This window comes from Rhyacophila brunnea, unplaced genomic scaffold (assembly GCF_057557595.1).
Source record: "Rhyacophila brunnea isolate RB1 unplaced genomic scaffold, BYU_Rbru_1.0 scaffold_4, whole genome shotgun sequence".
Classification (NCBI taxonomy): domain Eukaryota; kingdom Metazoa; phylum Arthropoda; class Insecta; order Trichoptera; family Rhyacophilidae; genus Rhyacophila; species Rhyacophila brunnea.
The window spans coordinates 11327868-11353290 of NW_028233068.1; the positions used below are offsets into that span (position 1 = coordinate 11327868).

At 33.7% G+C, this 25423-nt stretch overlaps 1 protein-coding gene across 1 annotated transcript in view; it reads left to right on the forward strand.

The window, feature by feature from the left end:
- The window catches only part of Vmat (Vesicular monoamine transporter), a 46850-nt gene extending 23108 nt beyond the window's left edge, over positions 1-23742 (forward strand). Inside the window, exons 3-13 of the mRNA XM_085953996.1 lie at positions 13390-13533; positions 15259-15391; positions 15881-15939; positions 16234-16355; positions 18326-18470; positions 19054-19155; positions 19319-19453; positions 20355-20446; positions 20999-21182; positions 22493-22626; positions 23582-23742. Coding sequence (XP_085810122.1) covers positions 13390-13533; positions 15259-15391; positions 15881-15939; positions 16234-16355; positions 18326-18470; positions 19054-19155; positions 19319-19453; positions 20355-20446; positions 20999-21182; positions 22493-22626; positions 23582-23650 — 1319 coding nt within the window. The 3' untranslated portion in view covers positions 23651-23742. The remainder of the gene's footprint in view (positions 1-13389; positions 13534-15258; positions 15392-15880; positions 15940-16233; positions 16356-18325; positions 18471-19053; positions 19156-19318; positions 19454-20354; positions 20447-20998; positions 21183-22492; positions 22627-23581) is intronic.
- Positions 23743-25423: the final 1681 nt, after the last annotated feature.

Sequence of the window (25423 nt, forward strand, 5' to 3'; positions counted from 1 at the left end):
TCGAAAACTACCCAATCAAGACTCGCAATTGGACAGAATCAGACATTCGAATGACGTTTTTAAAATGGCGTCCATATGGTAGTTCGTAGCTCCATTTTTGACCGTTCTTTAGATAAGTTTGTAGGACTGTACAAAGAATTTTGACTCCAGATAGAAGAAGTCTTATAATATACATTCCTCATTAAGAATATTGAACGCAGTTCGATTTTTAAATCGAACTATTATACTTGTGATTATATTGGTAACAAATTCATTATTTATGTATCCTTCATTGGCAGCCCTGAAATTAAAATGGTGGCTCGCATTCTGCTTTTAAGTCGGTTGCTATGTTTTTATAACCTCCGTATGGATTTCTTTGTAATTAATCATCTGCAAAATAATGGTCAATAAATTGCTTTTGGCTACCTTAAATAAAATTGACAGGAAATTTTTCCTTATAGCCAAATTTTATATTCAAATATTTGTTTTGATACATATTATGACATGTTCAATTAAAGTCGATTTCATTATAAGTATTATTTTTAAGTATTCAACGCTTATTTTGGCAGTGTCTGCATATTATAAACCATATCATATGTACTTAACTAATTGGTTAAATTAAAAAATATAGTGAAATGTCATGGTAAGAAGTGTGAAGTTCTCTTTCAAATGAATCTTCCATAAAATGAAATGTAGCTAACATAGTATTTTTGTGCTTCAATTTCATATAGTTAGAGTCCATTTCTATAAAGGTACATTTTTTCAACGTCTTAGGTAAATGATCTCCACCGAAGATATATGCTATATGAGGAATGATTATATTAAGCAAACATATATTTAAAAAAAATAACGGATTCTAATACATCGTGGCACTCAAATTAAATATTAAAGTCATATTAGATATATATAATATTATCTTTTGTCTAGCCCAAAATAATGTATTATTATGAAAAATGTATTTTTAATTCATAATACTACTAAAAATTGATTTGAAGATTATAGAAGTAGGTACTAACATAATATTATAATTAAAGATTATTAGTAAAGTTTTAAACAGTTAAAATAGTCCCCAATGCCTAGAACCAATTAAAAGTTTACCAACATCTGTTGCTGACGTTGCCACTGCTAAGTCCTGTAATAATTCCCGAAAGATTCATATTGTCTCTAAATCTGTTAATTTTTTTTATATCTAACACAATATAATAAATATACAACGATAAACAACATAGATGAGTGGAGAAACATCCGATGCTAAATCCGGGGTTTGCGGGTTCGATGGATCCAGAGCATGGTCCGTATATGTTGAAAAAATTAGTAGCTATTTCAAAAAACATTACTTAAATAGTATTATCTAAAACACTTTTCCCAGACGTTTCATGCCTATTTAGTGATTGTTTTTCCCGATGTATTCCATTTGTTACAACAAATTCTCCTTCTTTTATGGCACTGTATCCCGGCGTGGACCTTGGCTACCTTAAGCAGACTCTTTCACTCTTCTCGATACCCCACTGTCTTTCTCCAGTCGATCACTCCTAGTAAGTGTACGCAAGTCTCTCTGTAGATAATCAATATCTTTCAGTAAACTCAGTCAAAGCTCACTTGAGAGCATGTCGATCTTAGTCTTGGGTATCTGCTCCTGAGACATTCCCGGGCGTTAACAACTGCTGATGCTTCACATCAAAACGTAAGTCTCGTGGTATGCTCGATTAAGACCGAATATGGTGCGGGGTGGTTGGTTTGGAGGGGTACATGTTTGTGTTGTAGATGCAGATAATCAAGCCACCGAAGTCCTGGTTTCTCCGCAATCGGTTGTCCTTACGGACCAATTAATGAGAGGCGCTTTTATCGCTGTTTCCTCATTCGCACGTATTATGTAGTCAGCCCAACGTAGTTATTGGGTTTTGATAACTCTGATGATGACAGGCTTCAGGCTCTAGCAATTATTATGATTCCTTTGTATGGTAAAATTAAAATTCTTCCCCTTGGTAATTATATTCGAGAGCTTTTTCTAGCATATTGTTAGGGATTGCAATACCGAAATTTCGAAACCGGTATTCCAGTATTTATAAATACCGAAATACCGGTTTTAAAAATCCAAAATACCTGAATTTTCGGTATTAAGAAACCACACTCGTTTACGTTTTTGAAGATGTATTTAATGTTATTTCTTCATTATTCTGTACTACATTGCCTATTAAATTGAGTGTATAAGTTATACGGTGCTAAAATGCAAATATATTGACTGAATCCAACAGAAGTGAAATAATAATAAAACAAAATCCATCAAAGATACCTATTTATAAAAGTGTCACGATAAATTAACATGGTTTCGAAATAGAAAACATCAGTGACAATAATTATTGTCCAATTATTCTATAAGTAATTAAATTAAGTGTTGAATTGAAGCAGCTTTTCCTGCAGTCGCATTTATTTAATGAATTAACCTTTTTGGGGGCTTTGGTTAAAATTATTTAATATATTAAAATTATTTGTAAAAATCACCAGTTCTACAATATTTATAATCAATACATATTTTTAAATGTCTACATAATAAATGTAGATAGGTAGGTTTTTGCTGTAAAATAATGTTTTAAAGAGATTTTAATAGCTATATTTACTTACTTCTGATTTTTTATGTTTTAACGAATACCGGTATAAATATCGGTATTCAATAAGAAATACCGAAAAACCGGTATTGATATTTTCATTCGATATTGCAATCCCTACATATTGTGTATGGTTTGATATCCGACAAAATTGTGTTTCAAAAACGTAAAGTTTTATTATTTATTTGTTTGTCTAATTCATGTAACCTCCGTGCACTGTCGGCATCACTGCGTTAATGGACGGTAAGTATTTACGAAAAAAGTTCAACTGCGTACTTTTTCATATCTTTCACCTAAAAACCACCAGAGATACGCGCGCCACAGTTTGGCATAAACTGATCTATAAGAAATGGACACCAAGTATTTCGAAAAAAGAATACCTAGACGATGATAATAACACTGATATGAAATAATCTAAGGTACCTCTCAAAAAAAACTTATTTCGAAGTGAAATGAGAAAGTTCCGGAGAAGATTATTAATTATTTCCCCGCCTGACCCAATTATTATTTTATTAATGCCCTCTGAAATTATTAACAGAAGCTTCTACTTGCCTGTACCTTCGCACAGGCCCGTAGCCAGGCACGGTGCAAATTAAGTTCTACAAGCCCTAGGGCGAGTGCGAGAAGATGGCAATTTAAATATTAGTTCATCTACTTTTATTTTAATTGGGTTTAACTCGGTGTGGATCTTGATAATCTTCTAAAAATGTTTATTGTTCTCCTGTCATGTTCGTGCGTGAGATGTGTTTAAACTTCTTCTTCTACCAAACCATACCGTAGCCACCATAATCATCACATCATTACCTTCAAACATATCATCAGCTGTATGCAGCAATGGCGAAAGGCGGATGTAGGCTGTTAAGATCCTACATAAATAGTACACAATAAACTAAGTAACTAGTCATAATTTATACATATATTATATTATTACATTTATTGAACTAATACTACAATAATTTACAGATGGTGTTGGTGAGTTTTCAAAGATCAACCAAACCCTGCCAAAATCAAACCATAATAGTTTTGATACGCTCTGTGCGATCCGAAAAAGTTGTATACATTTTGTCTGTCATTCATACTTATTTATATTCGTTGAATTAAGAATACATATTACACATGTTGTTGGTTAGTTTTTAAAATTCACGAAGTCCTGCCAAAACCAAACAATATTAGATACAAAATATTATGATATCTATAAAATATCCAAAATTATGTATGCTTTAATGGCATATTTTCGATATGTTATAGATAGACCAGTATTTTTTGAATATTATCTATTATAGCTTGGTTTAATAGAATTTAAAAACTAACCGAGACCATCTATAAATTGTAGTCTCATTTCAATGAATACGAATGACTGACAAAGTTTAGTCTCCACTATTTATGGCGAATCTTAACAGCCTACCTCCACCCTTCGCCACTGACTATACAGCTGGTTGCAACGAGCGGATAGACCGTCACAAGTGGTTTACAAAACAACTAATGTGTAAATAAAATTCTGTGATTTGATGCCTTTAATACTCTAATATATATTTTTATTTTTGAAATAAGAACTGCTTATTAAATAAGAGAGAATGAAGATAGTTATTTCAAATGTTGTCAATGTGGAATGCAAGATAAAGCCTATATACGGACCTGTGAAAAGTTTTTCGCTGTAATAATTTTATTATTTGGCCCTGATGGGAAGATTACACATTTATAACATTTTCATGGTAACCTTCGGGGAGGAAATTTATGAAGATGATCGCCATAAAAACTATATTGTCCTGTAAATATAATGATTAATACTCTTATCAAACTGGCCTGATAATCATAATCCTCATCACCTGAAAGCCAGTGTATCTTAAGTCCAAAAGGAACATTTTTGGGAAAAATAAATTTAAGATTTTAAACGATTATGTGGTTTCCGCTATGAATATGGTTAAAAAGTGAATTGATCTTGGAAGACATGATAATTTACGCAGAAAAACTGTACTTACTTATATTCAGCAAAATCGGACTTGGTACACACTGACTCTGAGATACAGACAATATGTTGTATTAATACAGTTCAGCGCATCATACACAATGCTTCTATCGGCCGCTACAGCAGCTATCTAGGGTGGGTTTGTATCGAAGTATTACCACTTATTGTAACAATTATTATAAGTTAGTTGTAATTGTTGCAATAAGTGCTACGTTTTAACAGCACATCTCTTGGCTATGCTAAATTTTAGAGCGAGATAGACAGTTTTGACTATTTAGACGGCTAACGTATTGTAATTGTTAGAATAGGTGCTAATACTTCGATACAAACTTACCCTAGATAGCTGCCGTAGCGGCTGATAGAAATCTTGTATATAAAATAGATGCGCGGGATATAAATATAATGTTATTATAGTGTTTTAAGCGTGTTACTATGGTATTTTTCTATGTGCAGTGTGGCTATTTTTTGCAAATCGAAGGTGGCATGTTCTGCGACCACTGGTATTTTGTTTGTAAATTCGTATTACATTTTTTTTACGAAGGGATCATGTGTGATTTATGCAGAATGAGAAAAAAATGTCTTAGATTATTAATTATTACACACGATAACTCATTTTTCCGGATTGTGGACTATCTACTTTCTGCATAAGTACTACTACTACTTTACTATATTCGATCCTAAGAGGATCATATGGGCCTCCACAGACTGGAGGTTGTATTAACAGATTTTGTTTTCACAAGAAATGGATGGTAGCCACTTGCTCAACCTCCAGGTTCATACTCTGACTGCAAAAAGAAATTGAAAAACAAATGCGTATTCGCCAAACCCAGAATTTGAACTTGGGACCCACGACATTATAAGCCAATGCTTAAGTCGCTCGGCCATCGTGGGCCGGTACTATGTTCTGCATAACTACACACATATTATTATACTCTTCTTCTACGGCCATATCTGCCCCTTAGTTGGAGCATATGGACAGCACGAGGCGCCTCCAAGAATCCTCTTGAAGTCAAAGTTAAAGAAGTCTTCTTGAATCGTTCCATTTCAAACCAACATCTCGTACCTCTACCGTATATACTCTATAGATAGTATTTACCGGCCTTCTAGGACGCCGGAATCCGGTAGGCTTGAAGAACAGGTAAGCCAGGTTGAAATTCTCTTCTGGTATCCGCAGTACGTGGCCGAGCCAGGTCCAACGTCGCCTCTTCACTCTCAGCGTGATGAGAGGCTGCTTGGTGCGCTCTCTTATCTCCTCGTTGCTCCTAAAGTCATACCACCCGCACACCCAGTATCCACCGCAAACATCTATTTTCGAAGCTTGGTATACAGTTGCTCTAGGCCTTCGTAAGGTGCCATGATTCGCTACAGTAAAGCAGCACCGTCAGAATAGTCCCAGACACTCCGCATCGAGTTGAATGTTGCTTCGGCTATTCCCATTCGGTTAGCGAGCTCTCTCAGCAAAATGCCATCTCCCGTGATGTGTACCCCCAGGTATTTGAAGCTATCGACGCTCTCGATGCTTTGCCTCTCTCTAATCAGAAGGAAATCTGGATCGGGACCTGTTCTGTTGAATAAAATGTTGGTTTTCTTCGCGTTGATTTTCAAACCAACGCGAGACGAGGTGTCATGTAACCTGTCGATTGTACAGATACTGTTACGTACATTGTATATTATTCACTAAATTATAAATAGACTTATATTTTACCTAAAAATTGTGTACCTACATTTTAGCAATCCCTTAAACAAAATTAAAGACTAAACTTACTTTATATGCACGTTTGTCAATGTGTGCCACTTTTCACAAATAATTACAAGTAAAAATATGTTTAAACGTATAAAAGTAAAAGTATATACACTTTTTGGGCAATACAATCGGTACCTAATGTATTCCAGAATACATTTAAAACCATTTCGTGATACTATGGCATTGATAGTCGGTAATTAATGACGGATTAAAAAAACTTTTCCCCTGAAATGCCGTAAGAATTACCAAACAATATTTGTTACGCGTATTATTACGCTTAATAAAAATTCAATGAATATTACATACTTTTTTCAATGGGTCTACAATCTAATGTGGAACTTGGCTGCTGTTCGAAAGATGTTTATTAACTTTTTTGTTACAAGAAAATTAATGTGCACGCTTTTTGCAGTGGACAGTAATTTGAATTGTGGATTACGGATCTAGGAGGGGTTTAAACAGTGATTCAATCCAGGCACTAACATTTGATGTTTAGAGGCCTGGCGCGCTGAAGCTGGTTCGGTGTTAGCGCACTCACTCACTGGTAAACGGACGGTTCTGAATGTCACTCTCAAGGTTGCACTTGTGTTTTGGGATAACTAAGGATGACAAGTTCTGGATGAATAATAGACGCGACGTTTGCTCAAACCATATCAAATTTGGCGCTACGACGGTCGAACAGATGCGTTTTAGATGAGTCACTATGTGGCGCGATAGAATCTTAACTTTAACAAGCCTAGGCGTGTCCGCTGTCTTGAAGTAACTGAATGTAACTGGTCTTATGTTATTTAATCATGGTCGATTCACGACCCGTGACTGCTGGTCGCCTGGTCTTGTGACAGTATCTGGGGGCTTGAGAATGGATGTTAACAACTTTCCTACTCGACATAATATTAGGTTCGTGCTCTGGATGCAATTAAGTGAAAGACAGCATGCGAATTTGGGATTTGAACATATAACCATGTGCAACAAGTGATCGTTGCATGGGGCGGGGTTCGGATCTTATTTAGGATGAAATTAGCTCAAACGTGACAATACATTATTCTCAGGAAATTATAAATAGGAAATACCATCATAAATCGTCCGGTGTTCGAATTTAGAACTAAGCTCATCACAGTATAAAAAGTGTCGAATGACGTCATGTTAATAATGTGGCGCCCTCACTCAGCGGACAAATTATACTGGTGGATCTATACCATCTATATTTTTAAAAACAACAGTAGGTTCTTAACTCAATCTTGGTGAAATGAATAAATTTCAATCTTAATATGTCAGAACTGGGTTTCGTGGACGGAATTTCATATAATAATTCTAAGCACCATACAAATGTAAGAATAAAAACACTTTCGTAAAATAATGTCGTAAATAATCAAATATATTTTCCAGTGCAGTGCTTTTAGAATCGGGAACACTGATAAAAAGTTTATTACAAAGGAAATTCAATTTAATTGCGGAGGTTTCCAGTGGATCGGTACTTCATATCTCATTTCCTAGCTAGAGCGTATCTGTCAAAATACACTAGGGCTCAGAATTTTCAAATACTTTCAGTATGACTAGTGTGAAAAAGCCTTTTTTTAATACATCTTAAACACTCGGATGTATTTTTTTTCAGACACTCAACCCAATCCAACACGAGATTATTAACATAATGTTAAATATTTATATTTACAAACCATGAAATCTTTTTTCTCAATTTCCATAGTAATATGATGTTAATAGTTAATACTATCAAATAAAACGTCCAAGAAAATATATTATATTATATTATTTTATAGAATAGAATATTATGATCTTTAACAGTTGTAGCATAATACCTCGTTTACACGGGCATAGATTTACTGCTGGCAACTGATAACAAGAAAATACACATGTAAACACGTATTATCGTGCAAGTTGCAAGATTGCATGCATGGATCAAACAAGTTGAAAAGCTCCTGAATTTTTATGCAATAATTGGTACTTGTATGGCGGTGCGAATGCGCATAGAACTTAGAACGATAGTAGCGAACCTGTCGCAAGAAATACCAACTACGTACACCGCACAGCATATTTTGACGCTTACCGATTATCCACGAGCCTGTCCAAGCCTGTCAAATAGCAGCATACAATGACATTATACCAATATGTCACATTTTGTTGAATAATGACGAGATGGTGAGTTAATTGATTACTTACCTTAATTTAATATACTAAAACTGTTTAATTTGAACTGTTTGTATAAGTACACATATTGTTTTTCAATTTGTGTGTGTCAGGGTATGGACCTAATAGGTTGAGCAAGTGGCTGACATCCATTTCTCGTAAAAAACAAAATCTGTCAATACAAACCTCCACTCTGTGGAGGTCCATATGATCCTATCAGGATCGGACATGGTCGGAAAAAAAACTGATAGTTAACATTGTAACGCAATTTGATAAAAATTTCATGTAACAACTACTAGTTAAAATCGTCGTAATTAAGTGTGGTGCCCGTAGCTTAATTGGAAAAGCACACTGGCGCGAATCCAGCAAAACAGGTTCAAGTTCCGCCGGTGTCGTATTTTTTCTACAAACAGATTAATAGGTATATGCATGAGATTTTTTCAAATTATGTACGAGTATGTTCAATATATATAATGATTTAAACAAATTTTAAAAGACCCAAGCACAGAGGTAACCAAGTTGAGAAAATAGACTTCAAATCTATATGCTATTATAGATTATACATAATGGTTATCAATATTCTATAAATGGGATCTCTTTTTCAACTCATGGAGTATTTTTATGTCAAAAGCCAATTGATATTTCTTAATATTTATTAGTATTTGAAGGGTCAACCTCTGTCTTCTCACCCCGGGGCTCAGGGATTGATTCTAGGTGAGGGTTAGACAACATTTATGTGATTTTATCAAGTCTGGATACTTTTCTAACTATTTCACTGCTAATTCTACACTACTGCCATTGAGCCTCATCAGTGACGTCCCGTGGAGTTAAGCCGGTCATGCGTTGCTTAGGGGCGGCAAGTGAAGGAACAAATAAAATCATTACAACTTTTGACAGCAGTGGTGGTTTTCCATGAAGCGGACGATGCGGTCACTTCGTTAGAAAATACTGGCATCTGGCATCTCATTTTTTTAAATTCACGAGGGGGCCTCCAAACTTGTCAGCGCCTCATACCTCTACGTACCTAAAACCACCGTTGTTTTAGAGTGGGTTTCGTGGAAATACTCTAATCTAATAAAGTAGATGATGTATATGTATTTTGGTTGGATTTGTCACATTTGACTGTTTGGGATAATTAAATGGGAAGGTGTACATATTTTTTTAAATTATATACGTTGCTATCAAAATAATAACGTTGTATAGACATGAGTTCATGGAATGTAATCCACGATTAGAAATCAAATTCGTTCGTACAAGGCAGTTAGTTATATGGTCAAATGTGGTGACGTAAAAACTGATCCTATCTCTTCAGGCTTTCAATTATAATAATTATAGTATATAATAATATCTCCATTATAACATTTTTTGGCGTTTATGATATGTGCAGTAGTATTAACTGTACCAAAAAGAGTCGAACTTACTTATTACGATCACGGAAATAGCGAGATCTCGGATGTAATGAGGAAACATTCGTTGACATTTTAGTTTTTTTCTCCATACATTTATTCACTTTTATAACGAGCTACTTCTCGGTTATACCGAGCAAAACTGTTAATGTGTCGATCGTGTAAAAACAACATTTTCGACCCTAAGCAATAAAATCCTACCGGTTACTATTTTTTCAATTTTTCATTTTTTTTTAACATATTGTGGACATTACAAATTATAAGTTTAAGACGTTCACAACATGACATTTAGAAACAAAGAAATATAAAACAGTATTACATAAAAAAGAGATACATCAGTACAGAGATAGATAAGATATGTGTAAATACAAAAAATATATAAGTTAGATAGGTACAAGGAAGTACACCGGATGAGTTAAGCAGACCCTATTTTAAGAATTTATAAAACAACGTCCACCTATACTCATCCTCACGTAGATGGAATATATCGACACCCAAAGCAATTTCGTTGAACATAGTTATCGCCCTCCCGATTGGCATTACCAGTGGCAGGTTGGATCTGCAGCTTGGGAGAATAAACAACTGATGGTCTCTATTTCTAAGATAGTTATCAGGGACACACAGGTCAACACTGCCCTGGCTAGACTAAGATAACTAGACAGATGCCGCCGGGATCGGATTATGTTTATGGCACTAGTTAAGTGTCTCTAATTGGTGTTTTCGCCGCTAACATTGAAAAAGTATCCACGCATATGGTTGAAATTGCATGTAAAAAATCAAAGCTTTGTGAAGTCAGTAGGTACGTACCGACTAGCGCCAGCGGCTCAGCACTTCATTACAATTAACAACTTATTTTGTAGTTTATGAATGCCATGCTTGTTTCTGAGATTTTTACGATGGTTTCAGATGTTTTATGTTCTATGCTTAAATAGAACGTGGTGCGAAAAATTATATATCACGAGTAATGATTATAACGAGTAAATTCAGTCGGTCCCATCATCCTCGTAATAACCAAGTTCGACTGAAGTTTTTTTATATTGCAGCTTTATTACAATATGGTACTATTCCGATGGTATCATAGTTTTTATGTCACGGTGCACCGTCGCAGTGTGGAAACGTACACAGCCCCCGTGAAGAGGGTAGCTGTCAAGCGCAGTGGCGTAGAAACGTTCGATATGCGGGCCCTCTGTTCCCTCGCTAACTACCCACCTACGCCAATGGATTTCTATTCAGTGAAAATACGTGGCCGACGCTATAATAAAATCACTTCTATTGAATTAATTCAGTTATTAGCATGTCGATTGCTAATTAACATGTCATTGAAATATGATGTTCACCGAACATTTATTTATATTTGAAGTTATAATTAATGACGCGGAAGGGTAAACGATACAGTTATTGGACATGCTAATTAAATTTTGTCATAAAACAAACCTATCATTAAGTATTTATAGGCCTGACTGCAACACGACTTGACTCGTTCATTTCCTTTCTAGTGTTACCCATCGGACTGAACCCTGACAGTCTCAAGCAGACTTCTACATTATCTGCTCGCATTTTCCTGTTGTTTATCCATAGGGCACGAAAGTGTAGTCTACCAAGTCACCGAAGTCATGGATTTCCTTCAGTTCCACTAAATGTGAGACAGATCGTCTTGATTATTCATACGTGTCACATGACGTTCTATATGCAACTAAAGGCGCATTTAGACCAAGCGAGCGAATGTTTGTTCTTCCCCCACTCCAGCGAAATTCTCTTGACGTTTACGCTTTTTGTTGAGCAATCATATTTTATTTAGGTATGCTCCCAATATAGAAGCTCGATTTGATATAAATAAAAAGAATTTCAAGTTACACACATTTATGTATTTTTTTAAATCGATGTTTTTTAAAATAGATATAAAAATAATAAAACTATGAATTAGTCAAAAATCTCTTAGGCGATGCTTAGAAAACTTAAACTAAATTTTAATAATAAATATGACCATAAAATATATGTAATAATAGGATGGGGTCCAATTCAACAAATTCACATTTTTACAATTGTAGGTCTATCTTTGACCTAAAATAAAATTTTTCTTTTAATGTTTTCAGATAGGTACATATTTATTTTAACACAGTTGAATTTGTGAATTATCAAAAAAATGTCTCAAATTGCAAGCTTCGTATTTTTCCGCTAGGTGCTAGTTCTATAGCCGATCATGAGGATGATAAGTTCTGTGTTTAACATCATGTAAGCAAAAGGGAATCATGATATCCGCGCTATTTTGACATTTGATGACTTGATTAATGACATTTACCTATCCGTAGAATCTAGATATAAGTATTCCTAGTATTGGCAAAGTGAATAAAAATCCGTCCCGCTTCCAGGGGAAATAATATACCTAGCAGTGGTAAAATTTCCGATGTGAAAGTAAGGCTACGTATATTTGATCACATTAGTTTTAACATTAGCAATTGCAATCCCGAGTGGAATTTTCAATCCCCGGATTTTGAGATAATGTGTTCGATTCATATTGAGGTCATACATTTATGTTATTTTCTCGAAGCCTGATTGTTTATGCAATTATTTCATGTACACTACTGTCATTGGGCATCATGGCATATTGTAATTTTAAAAGGCATATTATATAAAGAATGTATAATATATAAATAAATATATATTCTAGAAAAAATGTAAAGATTTCTTGAGCCTTTTAAAAAACAACTGTTTACCTATCATCTCTATTATTATGGTTAAGAGGAATAACATACATTTATGAAAATAACGGTCATGGAAAATATGAAAAGGTTTATGTATTTTCCCATAAATTTATATTATGTAATTAAATTGTTTATTTCAAACCTGATATTTTATAAAACTAATCAATTTCTTCGATAATACGTCTTTAGAAAACGAGGCACTAAAAAAACACGTCAATGCCATTCTGTGACTGGAGCGCACCGAAGCGAAGTTTCGGTTCATGAAATCCTCGAGATTATCGCTCCGTCTCGTGGACAAATTAATTTGATTGTCTAAGCTAGGTAGGCCATATAACAAAAGATTTAACATACTTATTTTTATAAATTATAAAATTAGGTGAATATGTTAATATTTTTGCGTAATTATGGGTGCTCCGGTTCGGATTTTTTTCCATTTCGAGCGTTGGTGCCATTCTTGTACTGTCGGGTTCCAACTTTTTTTATCCAAAGTTTTATAATCACCTAGTCGAACGGGAGATCCAGGAATTGTGTATCACCAGGATGCAGCGGACAATTTATTATTATTGTTATTAAGGTCTTTGAGAGACATAGAACATATTATTATTATTGTATTGTTGCGTACACGTCAGGTGGGTCCTTGTAGTTCATGAATCTTACCACCTGTAAGACCAGGCGGGAAAAATTATCATTATTTTTTCTAGTAAATACTAGCTTTGTAGATAATGTGTATATCGTAGCGGTTTCAACATTTGCAATGTTGTATTGTCTTGTGGAAAGTTTAGTTGACAGATTTTTAAACTGATTATGAGTACTAAGTGATTGAGATTGTTTTCTTTCTTTATTCCAGTGCCAATAATACCGGAGTTCCTTTACGACATCAGGCACCCCGACGCACCGCTGAGCTCTCCCGTGGGCCCTCCACCGCCCCCCACCCCGGTTTGCACCTGCCCCAACAGCAACATCACACAACCGAACGGAAACGATACTGCAGGTGAGAAGAATAAGTTAATTAATGGTATCCCACAGTAAAAGTTATTGACATGAACGATGGGCATCCAGACTTGACGTTTAGACTGCCTTCAACCATTGGACATCGACTACGTTGGTTTTGCCAGCATTGGGCCATTCTAAACGAGCAAGGTTACCTCAAAAAATTTCAAATTACACGAACCTTAAAAACACGGTTAATATGACCACAAATTAATATAAATGATCACGCATGACGCAATAACACGACGTAACCGATGTAGCGAAACAGCGGCTTGCTACGCCTACGGAGGCGTTTCGACCGCCGCCCGCTTTCCGAACGCCTCATCTTGCGACCGAAAAAAAAACATTCGTGCAGACAAGCTAATTGTTACGTTCGTCTGCAGTCGGTTTCAAATAGCCCTTCGTCTAAATCTCAAATTACATTGGCGGATTCGCACGATGACCGTCCCCTCCGATCGCCCTTGATTATGAAATGTCTCTTTGGATCGTTCACTGGAGTTGTAGCCAAAATAAAATATTCCCTATTTTCGCTCACCCAGCGCTCGATAATTTTACAAAATTAACATAGTTTATCTAACTGTATATGTATTTTATAAAAATAATTGTGTTCGATTTTTATTATGGCATATCTAGCTCAGACGGTCAATTTAATATTTCCACGAGACAAATCATTAATCTTCAAGATTTTGTGAACCAGAAGGGTGCTCCGGTGCGCTTCAGTCGATTTCGAGCCCTGCGCTCACCACTAAATCAGAGATCGGTGGTTACTCCAACACTTACCGTGTTTTGTCGGTAATCGTCGACCCAACTATCACCGACCTTCGATTGAGTCGTGAGTGCAAAATAGGAATTATTCTATTTTATCCACAGCTCTAGTGTATTTTTCCTGATAATTTCATGATATGGGTAATCGGTGTAGATGATCGGCGGGAAAATCTACCAGTGTAATTTGCCCTTTACAAAACCCCACACGTGCATATGTGGCGAATCGCAGGATATTAATCAGTACTCTCAAACTGTTAGAGCATCAATTACCAGGTTGGCGGTAAAGTTGCAAAGAAAGAGCTACTTAATTCTGTCTTTGGGCCGATTGGCTATTACGTCCTGATTTTCAGGACAGAGAAATATTTATTTTGTATTAAATTTACATCATCCAACTATTCTATCGAAGTAATAATACAAATAAAGATAGGACCCTTATACACTCCAGTGCACGCCATTTACAACCAGTCATGGCATGTCGTTTCTCGTTTGTTACGCCATGTTATGCAGCCAAAATGATGTGGGAACATAGCGGTTGGTGAAAATGTATATAAGTGCATATTTCAATTTACTTCCAAGTGATAAATTTTAATAACAATAACATACTTACGTAATATATTATTTTCTATATTCATGTGATTCATAATTATTAATTGTGTGCATATTATTGATGAAAACCGTTTGGAGCGCACTCCCTTCTGGAAAAAAGTCCCGAGTCACCGTCCTGGTGCACTCTAGTCGACTAACATTGCTTTTCATAACTTGTGGTGTTAACCGTAGTTTATGAATCTCTTTTAAATTTATGGTCCATGTTTCACACCAATTTTTTATCTAGCTAAATTATAACTTTTTGTATGTACTTACTAAAATATTTCACAGATGATAGATAGAATTACGTAAACTTAAAGGTCTCATAAGTAATATGTCGATGATATATTATTATGTAGTAATTATTTGATTTCAGTGAACATAACAGCATTGGAACAGGCCAGGCATAAGGAATTGGTTGAGGAAACTGTAGAAGTTGGAATGATGTTTGCGTCAAAGGCATTTGTACAGCTGCTTGCTAATCCCATCGTTGGACCCTTAACTCACAAGTAAAAATAATACCTACTTATCTACATGGAATACATAAACGAGACATTTTTTAAATTGTATTCATTTACTACATTCAATTCAAGGATCAGAATAAATTATTTATAAATAATGCATTAATTTAACCGTGACATCTATTAATGGTATATATTATTAGATGTAACTTACGTTAAAAAACTTTGAATGCCATCCATAAGATGGCAATATACAGAAAAATAATAGACCACATATTTATTTTATTAGGTACCTACCTAATTTTAACATTGTTCTAATATACTTCATTAAATTTGTAAGATGTTTAAAAATTGTTTGGCTAGGTACCAACATTATGGCATATAGTCATAGCCGGTATTTCCCTTTCAGTCGGTTTCGACTATACATGACATAGGTACATAATGAAGGTAGTTGAATATTTTTTTAGCATCCTTTTTGTATATTGGAATGCTTTGTATATTTGCACAAAATTTCTAAATATTTTTTTATCATTACAGGATTGGATACAGTGTTCCCATGTTTACTGGTTTTATCATCATGTTTTTATCAACCCTAAGTAAGTATTTTTTTTCTCTATGTACGTATATCTACAATTTTATATTGGTCACTAAAGAAATATACATACTTCATTAATTTTACTTGTGATATTAAAAATTTTCTACTTATTTGACATAGGTTCTTAAGAAGAACATTTTGTTTGTGGACTTTCGGTTTTATACATAACAGTGAAATCTGACAAATCCATTCCATACAGAGCCCACAGCATGATTGAAATTCGAAATTTTGTACAATGGTCTTAGATCGTATGTGGTATTGTGTTATTATGAATTAATGAATCTTTTGTTTTTAGTATTTGCTTTCGGACGATCTTATGGGGTGCTTTTTATGGCTAGAGCACTTCAAGGGATCGGATCTTCATGTTCTTCTGTCTCCGGTATGGGGATGTTGGCTGAAAGATATCCAGACGATAAGGTAACAACCGTTTTTTACTACTTTCATTTCCATAATATTTATTCTGATATCAAAATAATAACAGTGGTTCTAAACATGACACGGGGAATTTGCCTCAAACATAATCACCTCCTACTTGTTTATATGGAAAATCACAGAATACCGATCACCTGGAAGTATCCACATATGCCTGTTAAAAGAAAATAGCACGAAACACAAGGGAAGTGGGTTAGCTTTCGGCTGTGGCTTTTAAAATGTACTATAATTATTCATGCATGTGAAGTTAAACATGTGTTAAAAAAATTGGTATGTGTACTTATGTACGCGCGTTAGAAGTTATACTTCTTTGGCGTAACAAAACAAAAACAAAACTTGTGACAACCTAGATTGTTCGACTAGCCCTTAAGGGGGTCATGCTCAGCGTAGGTCAAAATGGAACTTTTATTGCATTTTCAAATCATGATCCTGGACATTCCTTAAACGTTGTAGATAATCTATTTATATAATTTTGAAGCCTCGTTATTCTTTGTATTTATTTTAAGCATTTGATGACTGCAAAAATTATTTTTATTACATAAAATAATGTTCTTTTAAACCTCTCGCTCTAATGTTTTAGAATATAGTCATATTTCAGTACATGAATGTGCAGCGGTGTTGAGATTTTTTACATTTATTAATTTTTAAGCGCATTTATAAAACCATTAGTATTATTAACGATGAGATTATTTTTGTAAAATATTTACGATAAAAAATTATATTGATAATCTCTGTGATCCCAAATTTGACAAGAATTAAGCACTTTATTATTCAAAAAATGGGCAAAATTAACACATTTGAAGATAATTCTAAAGATACTTATTATAAGCTATGTCTTTGACCATTCAAGTGTGATAAACATTCTATGAATAATGATTGCTTTATAATAATTATTATTGACTTAAGTATAAGGTAGTGTTTTTTTGAAATACGCCATTTCTTTTGTTATTCCCCAGTGGTTAAGCTACAACATACGGCCGTATCCATAAATTTACAAACTAAAATTGAAATAGGGAGTAAGATCATGTTAACGCTCGTGTTTGAACATGTACATTTACATGTACCGTTTAAAAAAAAATAAAAAATAAATCGGTTAGGTACATGTTCAAACACGCGCGTTAACATTATCTTACTCCCTACTTCAATTTTAGTTTGTCAATTTATGGCTGCGGCCGTATGTTGTAACTTAACCACTGGGGAATGGCAAAAGAAAAGGCGTATTTCAAAAAAACACTACCTTATTCTTAGGTCAATAATTATTATAAAGCAATCATTATTCGTAGTATGTTTATCACACTTGAATGGTCAAAGACATAGCTTATAATAAGTATCTTTAGAATTATCTTCAAATGTGTTAATTTTGCCCATTTTTTGAATAATAAAGTGCTTAATTCTTGTCAAATTTGGGATCACAGAGATTATCAATATAATTTTTTATCGTAAATATTTTACAAAAATAATCTCGTCATTAATAATACTAATGGTTTTATAAATGCGTTTAAAAATTAATAAATGAAAAAAATCTTATCACCGCTGCACATTCATGTACTGAAATATGACTATATTCTAAAACATTAGAGCGAGAGGTTTAAAAGAACACTATTTTATGTAATAAAAATACTTTTTGCAGTTCAAATGTTTAAAATAAATATAAAGGATAACAAGGCTTCAAAATTATATAAATAGATTATCTACAACGTTTAAGGAATTTCCAGGATCATGGTTTGAAAATGCAATAAAAGCTCTATTTTCACCTACGCTGAGCACGTCCGCCCTTAATTATCTTGTTAAAATACACACTCCAGAAAAGGGGCCTCTTATTGGAGCACCATTGGTTTATTTCTATACACTTTACCTTATATTATTAAATTATAAATGGTGCATAGTATCCAAATAAAAGTATTAATTCCGTAATGGAAAGTATAGTAAATAATATTTATTTTTATATATTCCAGGAACGTGGTAATGCAATGGGAATAGCTCTTGGTGGTTTGGCATTGGGAGTTCTTATAGGACCTCCGTTTGGTGGGGTGATGTATGAATTTGTTGGAAAGTCAGCTCCATTTTTGATCCTCTCAGCTCTGGCGTTAGGGGATGGACGTAAGCTACAATATTAAATTTAATTTTAATCCATGAAAATTAGTCATTTATCAACTGCACAATAAATATATCATGCTGCTCTGAGGTAGACTCAAAATACTGTCTTTTGCCATTTATAGTCTCAAATTTGATGTAACACTATCGCTTTTGAGTGTAAGAAGCTGATATAATATCTTATTCATCCACTGAAATTACTTTACTTTATTGGCGCTATAGGTGAAAAAATCTCGTTGAAAAATTCGCATTTCCTTTAATTGCTGTCCGTGAGCAACACATGACTCGATGGCTCAGTTCCATAGTCCTACAACTAGGAAGTAGTAGTTTTGAGAAATGGCTGATCAAAGTTTTCACTCACCTAAACCGATTTGTAGTAAAAGTGACAAAAACATCGGCCCTACGAGGACAACTAGTAATGTTTTTGAGTTGTAATTTGGGGAATTGAAGAGGAGCGATATACGAATATAATGACTAATATAACTCAAAACTTGAAATTTTTGACTTATTGTAAATACTATGGAACTGTGTCAATCCCTCAAGAACAATACCGATAGCATGTATTGATTTGTTTTGTTTTTTGCCTCAGTTCTTCAACTTTTGATGCTGCAGCCAGCCGTAGTTCGCCAAGAATCTGATCCACCCTCTCTCAAAGCCCTCGTCATGGATCCATACATCATTATTGCTGCCGGTAATTGTCGGTTATTGGTTTAATTGAAATATTTACAGTACTTAAATCGCACAGTATGTTGGAGAACCATCACTGTATCAACAAGCTGCACTAATAATTTGGTCGATATATAGACAAAACAGTATACTCCTTTGTAATATAACCTTTGTTTTGACTTTTGTAGGAGCTATAACTTTTGCTAACATGGGGATAGCAATGCTGGAGCCATCTCTCCCTATCTGGATGATGGACACTATGGGGGCCGGGCGATGGAAGCAAGGAGTCACATTCTTACCCGCTAGCATCAGCTATCTAATAGGTATATTATATTTTTTATTAAATTAATAATGCATGATTTGACTAGTAACATTTCCCTAGCTGTGCTATAAGAAATTACATATTCTTGAGACTAAATTCTTGTGCTCATGCAATCGTTATCACTCACAGAGAAAAGATGTCATACATTAATAACAGATATGATTTGAAAATCTTTTCTATAAAGCCTAAAAATTGTTAAGACCTACCAAACATACCTCAAATCCATAATTTTGGTCTTTACAGAGCATGTGAGTCCAAACAGACTTAAAACACTATTTAATGCAATTTTTAACCTCAAATTCAGTATGTATTTACAACATCACTTCTTCTCGGATAATATTAACAATAATACACAGGTGAATAATATTCTCATTTCTATGAAACCTACTCTCAAAAATTGCGGTACTTGTATTTTTTTACATAACATGCCACCCCTAAACAGTGCATGATCGACCTACCTTTACAAGTCATCACCATATGATATATATCCGTATATGGCGTGAATAATATTCACGCCATATTATGTTGAAGTCTAAAAACATCAATTCTCAAGGAAGCTATTTATAAGGTTGGTTTTTTGTGGTAAATCAGGAATGTTTTTAAATTTTAGTTTGTTGAGAATTTACAAACATTTTACTAAAATTTAAAAACATCTAAAAAATGATTTACCATAGAATGTCAAATGTACAAATAAGTGCCCTGAGAATTGATGTTTTTAGTCAATCGACATAATATCACTACCTCATATCACAGATGCGAAGAATCAACTGATCATTTATATATCCAATTAAAATGTAGATAATCGCTGTAAAGTCACCAATAGAAGATTAATAAAAGGTCTAGGTGACATAAAGTTGTCTAACTAAAATTCATGATAAAATAGACAATCATCTATATTTCAGGAACGAATCTATTTGGACCACTGGGCCATCGGATGGGGCGTTGGCTGGCAGCCTGCATGGGTTTGGTCATCATTGGAGTTTGTTTAATCCTGGTAAGTCCATTCTAATTCAAGGTTTCTTAATACTACAGTAGAAGTCCGATTTTATGTGTGTATAATTCCTGCAGTCTTGTTTATTTTAGTACAATTAATACCCATTGATACATTTTTTTCTATATTCATTTATCGGAAAATAATACATTTGTAAATAACTGATAATGAATAAGACAATTTATTACATAAAATGTATATTAAAATTGCAAATTTATACTCACTATATAATTCAATCAACACCCACGGTGGCCGCGCGGCTTAAGCATTGGACTATAATGCCATGGGTCCCAGGTTCGAATCCTGGGTCTGGCAAGTACACGTATTGTTTTTCAATTTGTGTGTGAGTCAGGGTATGGACCTAATAGGTTGAGCAAGTGGCTGACATCTATTTCTCGTAAAAAACAAAAATCTGTTAATACAAACCTCTACTCTGTGGAGGCCCATAAGATCCTATTAGGATCGGACATGGTTGGGATATAATACAATGTTTTTTTTAGAGATCGGAAACCAAATTTTCAGATATTACTTGATTATTAACAATTTTACATACAGATCCCAATGGCAACTTCAATCAACCACCTGATCATTCCGAACGCCGGTCTCGGCTTTGCCATCGGTATGGTGGACTCTTCCATGATGCCAGAACTCGGATACTTGGTAGATATCAGGCACAGCGCGGTATATGGATCCGTCTATGCTATTGGAGACATCGCGTTTTGTCTAGGATTTGCAATTGGTAAGAAAATCCTTATTAACTTTGAATATTTTAAATTGATAAATTTTAGTTACTATATTATGATAATCATTAATTAATAGAGTGCCTACTACAGCAGCGATTTCCAAACTGGGAAGCGCGGAGTGTTGCAAAGGGAGGCGCGAAAAGTTTAACACATTTAATTTAGCCACAGGTTTGCAGTTTGCAAATGCATAGTTTATAAAACGGCCGCTAGTTATAAGCTACATAAAAAAACAGTCCTATAAAAGGTTGTTTGCGAACCTGTCTGAAAATATGGAGACTAATATTTTATAATACCTCACTTCTATACTATTGTGAAGCGCGCTGGCTATCTCGTGAAAAAATGAAATAAAAGGGTCAAATCACTCAAATCATAATCTTGAAATTTGTTTAGGAACAATAATTTTGTTATTAAACTAAACTTGTCTTTTGGTTGAATTAAATCAATGCAAGGACCACTAATGCATTCACTGATTATTTAAAAAGACAAAGTGAAGGCATTCATAAAAAATTGGAGCTTTGGAAATCAAAATTACAATAAAAATAAGTTGGCAATGTTTCCACTTTTAAATGATTTCTGCGCCTGATATATTGAAGCAATGTCATTGTATTGAAGCAAACAGAAATCTATTTACTGAGTTCTTGGTTAGTTTGCTAATGCACTTTTCACATTATTTTATTAATGGTAAAAAATTCTCCTATTTTTAAATAAATATGAGGTTGTGCATTGCAATTTGATGTGATACCTATATGATGATTCATATACTTATACTTACTTAAATTATAAACTCACGTGTACAATTTAGGAAACACTACATTAGAGCACCACACTGCCCTTAACATCAGCGATAGGTAGGTGGGCCCGCCAAAGATCCAGGCCTGGGTGCCCGCTTCAGGATGTGGGTCCTATGATAGATTCCATTTGTCAATGAACGAAGATGAATTTGGATTGACTATTATTGAAATTGATTGTGCTAATATACAGTACATTGTTGACCATTTAAAATGGTGTTTGTATTATTTAATTAAATAAAAGGGGGGGAGGCGCCAAGATTATTTTTTTTGAAAGGGAGGCGTAGTAACATAAAGTTTGGAAACCACTGTACTACAGTAACATGACGAAGTACTCTTGAAATATATGTCGAGTATTTTAAAATATAAATATAACATAAACGTAATATAAAATATGAATCAAAAAATCATCAGACATGTTTTGTCAAATCAAATCCCTATCATAGCAATACATCAGTTCATATATAACATGTTCATGAGCCTGAAGTGTTTTTAAAATATGTTTATTCTCATAACAGGTCCAGCTATGTCAGGAACTCTTGTCAACACAATCGGATTCGAATGGATGCTCTTTGGAATTGCAATTCTCAACTTCCTTTATGCACCTCTTCTATTTTTCCTTCGAGCTCCTCCCACTAAAGAAGAGAAAAAGGTATCATTTTGCACTAATAATTAATATTCTTGTAGATAATTAAAATCTTAGGCATTATGAACTCTATGTTTAATCACAATTCGAGTACTTAAAGTCAGACAACGTTATCTACAAAAAAGTGTTTTTTTTTTTTTTTTGAGATAACGTTATTTTACATTTATGGCTACATGATAGTCAAACAACGTTATGTCAATCTTTTCTAATTTCTTATTAAATCGTCAGTAAAGTTTAACGCTAACTAGATAAATTACCCTTGTTTTCATATTTTTTTAAAACTATCCCTATAAATTTTAACATCATCATAAGGAAGATAAATGTACAATACACAATAAATAATAAAATATTAACATTAGGTTTTAAATAAACATTTCCCTTGTTGAGTTACAAGAATCTAAAATAACGATTGTTGGCTCTCCTGTAAAGTTGCACTTTTGTAGATAGTGTTGTTTGACACTAAGCCCTCGAATTGGAAAATATAATTAATTTAATTGAAAAATATTTTTCTAAGAATATATTGTCACTTCAATACTACAACTAGATAACTTGATTTTCACTGTTTTTGAGATAGCTATTGAATATGATTCTACGTTTCCTTCTCTACAAAATGATAAAACTAGGTTAGTCTCAGAAGTTAATGGGAACTGTGTTAATTTTGTGTTTGAAAATATTAGATCTTAAGTTTAAAACTATAAAATAATATATCTGCAATATTTTTTCATACAATTAAACATTATTTAGTTGTTCCCAATTAGACAAGCACAATTATTAATTGTCCATTTTTATTTTAAATAATAATTATAGCCTAGATTTATAAAGTTTAAATTTCATTTTCCCAACAATGACCAAATCAGAGCTATGTAGTTGTAGTATTGAGGTGACTATGTGCAGTTTCTTATGAAGAAGAAAAGTAATTGGTTGACAGATATGGGTTGACTGTTTTTTTCACTTTTTCCAGTCTCTGATCATCGGCGAAAAGTCCTCATCCGTCCGATATGTGAGCTATCAAAACGATGACGACGAATAGCCCAAACCGCCCGCCATATTGATTTACTAAAAACGTCCAGAGCAAAGAAAATACGATGCAGAAACTATCAAACTGAATTTAAGAATGAACGGAGCAACTCACAAATGAATAAGTCTAACTTTGCAAATATTAAACGAATTCTTATTTTACATTGCGAATTCTCAAGGAAAACGCTGTTGCCAAATTTATATTACAAAATGTCATATTTATTGTGTAGTACCCAGAATGTAAAACAGTATTAAGTGAAAATTTCAGCTGTGCTAAGTAAAAACAGGTAAAATTTTCAAGAAATCGATACCCTAGTTTGATTTGCAAAAAGACTACATCACGCTTCCTTAAAAAAAATTTAATAAAACATTTCAAAATTGATGGAATTTGTACAAAAAAATCAAATGCCATTATTTTAGAACAAGGTTTTTTTAAGTTGTTCCTGTATTGTTGAGATATCGAAATGTATAAACGTGATTGCTAAATTTATGGCCATATTATATATGTGATACAAATAATGCCAACATAGAGATTCAAATTTCAATTAAATCAAGTAATAAATAAATGCCTACTTGCAATTACCAATAAAAGTAATTTTGTCAAAAATGGGTTATTATAATATTTATTTGAGACAGCCAATTTTATCATATAACTATGTCTCAACTATTTTAAATACGTCTTTCAATAATCTTGAGTCTATTTGTGAGTTATGACAGTATTGCCATTAACGCTTTCGCTGCTGAATAGATAATGAGATTTTAATTGCCCCCTTTAAAATGCACGTTAATTACATCGATCGGCCGCCTGGTCATTACGCACCGTGTGCGTCTTCCGCGTCCAAAGTATTAATATAGTAACAAAAATTTTGCAGTTGCTACTGTTATACATTAACGGTACAAAGTTAAATAACAAAATGTTGTTGAGTTAGTAACTCTAAAGAGACCATATTATAAATGAAATGAATTACTAAACCAGATATTGGTTACAATTTAAGCAGCTTTGTTGAATTCACTGTTCACAAGAAGAATACAGCAGGAAGCAATAGCGGTTTTTCATTAAGCAAATGAGGCAGTCACTTCATCTGAATGGATAGTAATCTTAAAATGGTGCATATTTTCAATTGAGTAATGCACAATCAAACTTTATACACTATTGTTTTATTTTTAACACTCAATGGTGTTTTATCGCATAAGCAAGGTTTTTGCTAAGGGCCTGTCCACACCTGTCAACGTTTTGAGCTTCCACGTCTCTAAAATTGCCACTGGCAGTAGTGTTATATTTTCTACCTATTAAATCTGTTTGAAATGTGGTCTCCTTTAAGTTATAAGCGCATTGGTTATAGGAGTGTTTTTTAATTATCTCAAGATTTAAGAATGAACAGATTTTGACAATAATGATTCAAAATTCTCCAGGGTATATGGAAATAATATACTTGCAATTTTAATGAGCTGTTGTTACAGGTGTCCAACTGTCAAAAAAGACAATAATCATGTTATGTACATTAATATTATTATTCATTTTATTTGTCACACTTCTTTTTCAATGCATATCTATCTAAACCTGCATTAATGTATTTTTTGTGTTAATTTATTATACTTTTATATTACCTGCCTACAATATTTATTATAATTTATATATTTAGTATATCAGCATATTTGGTTAGCTGTATTATGCTGAATGAACGGTGAGCAAAAGACTGCAAAGAATATAATGTTTGAGACTTTCGCGGTTGTTTTTTATCATAATAGATTTTTGGGTTTCCACTGTGTGTACTTCTTCCTTCTT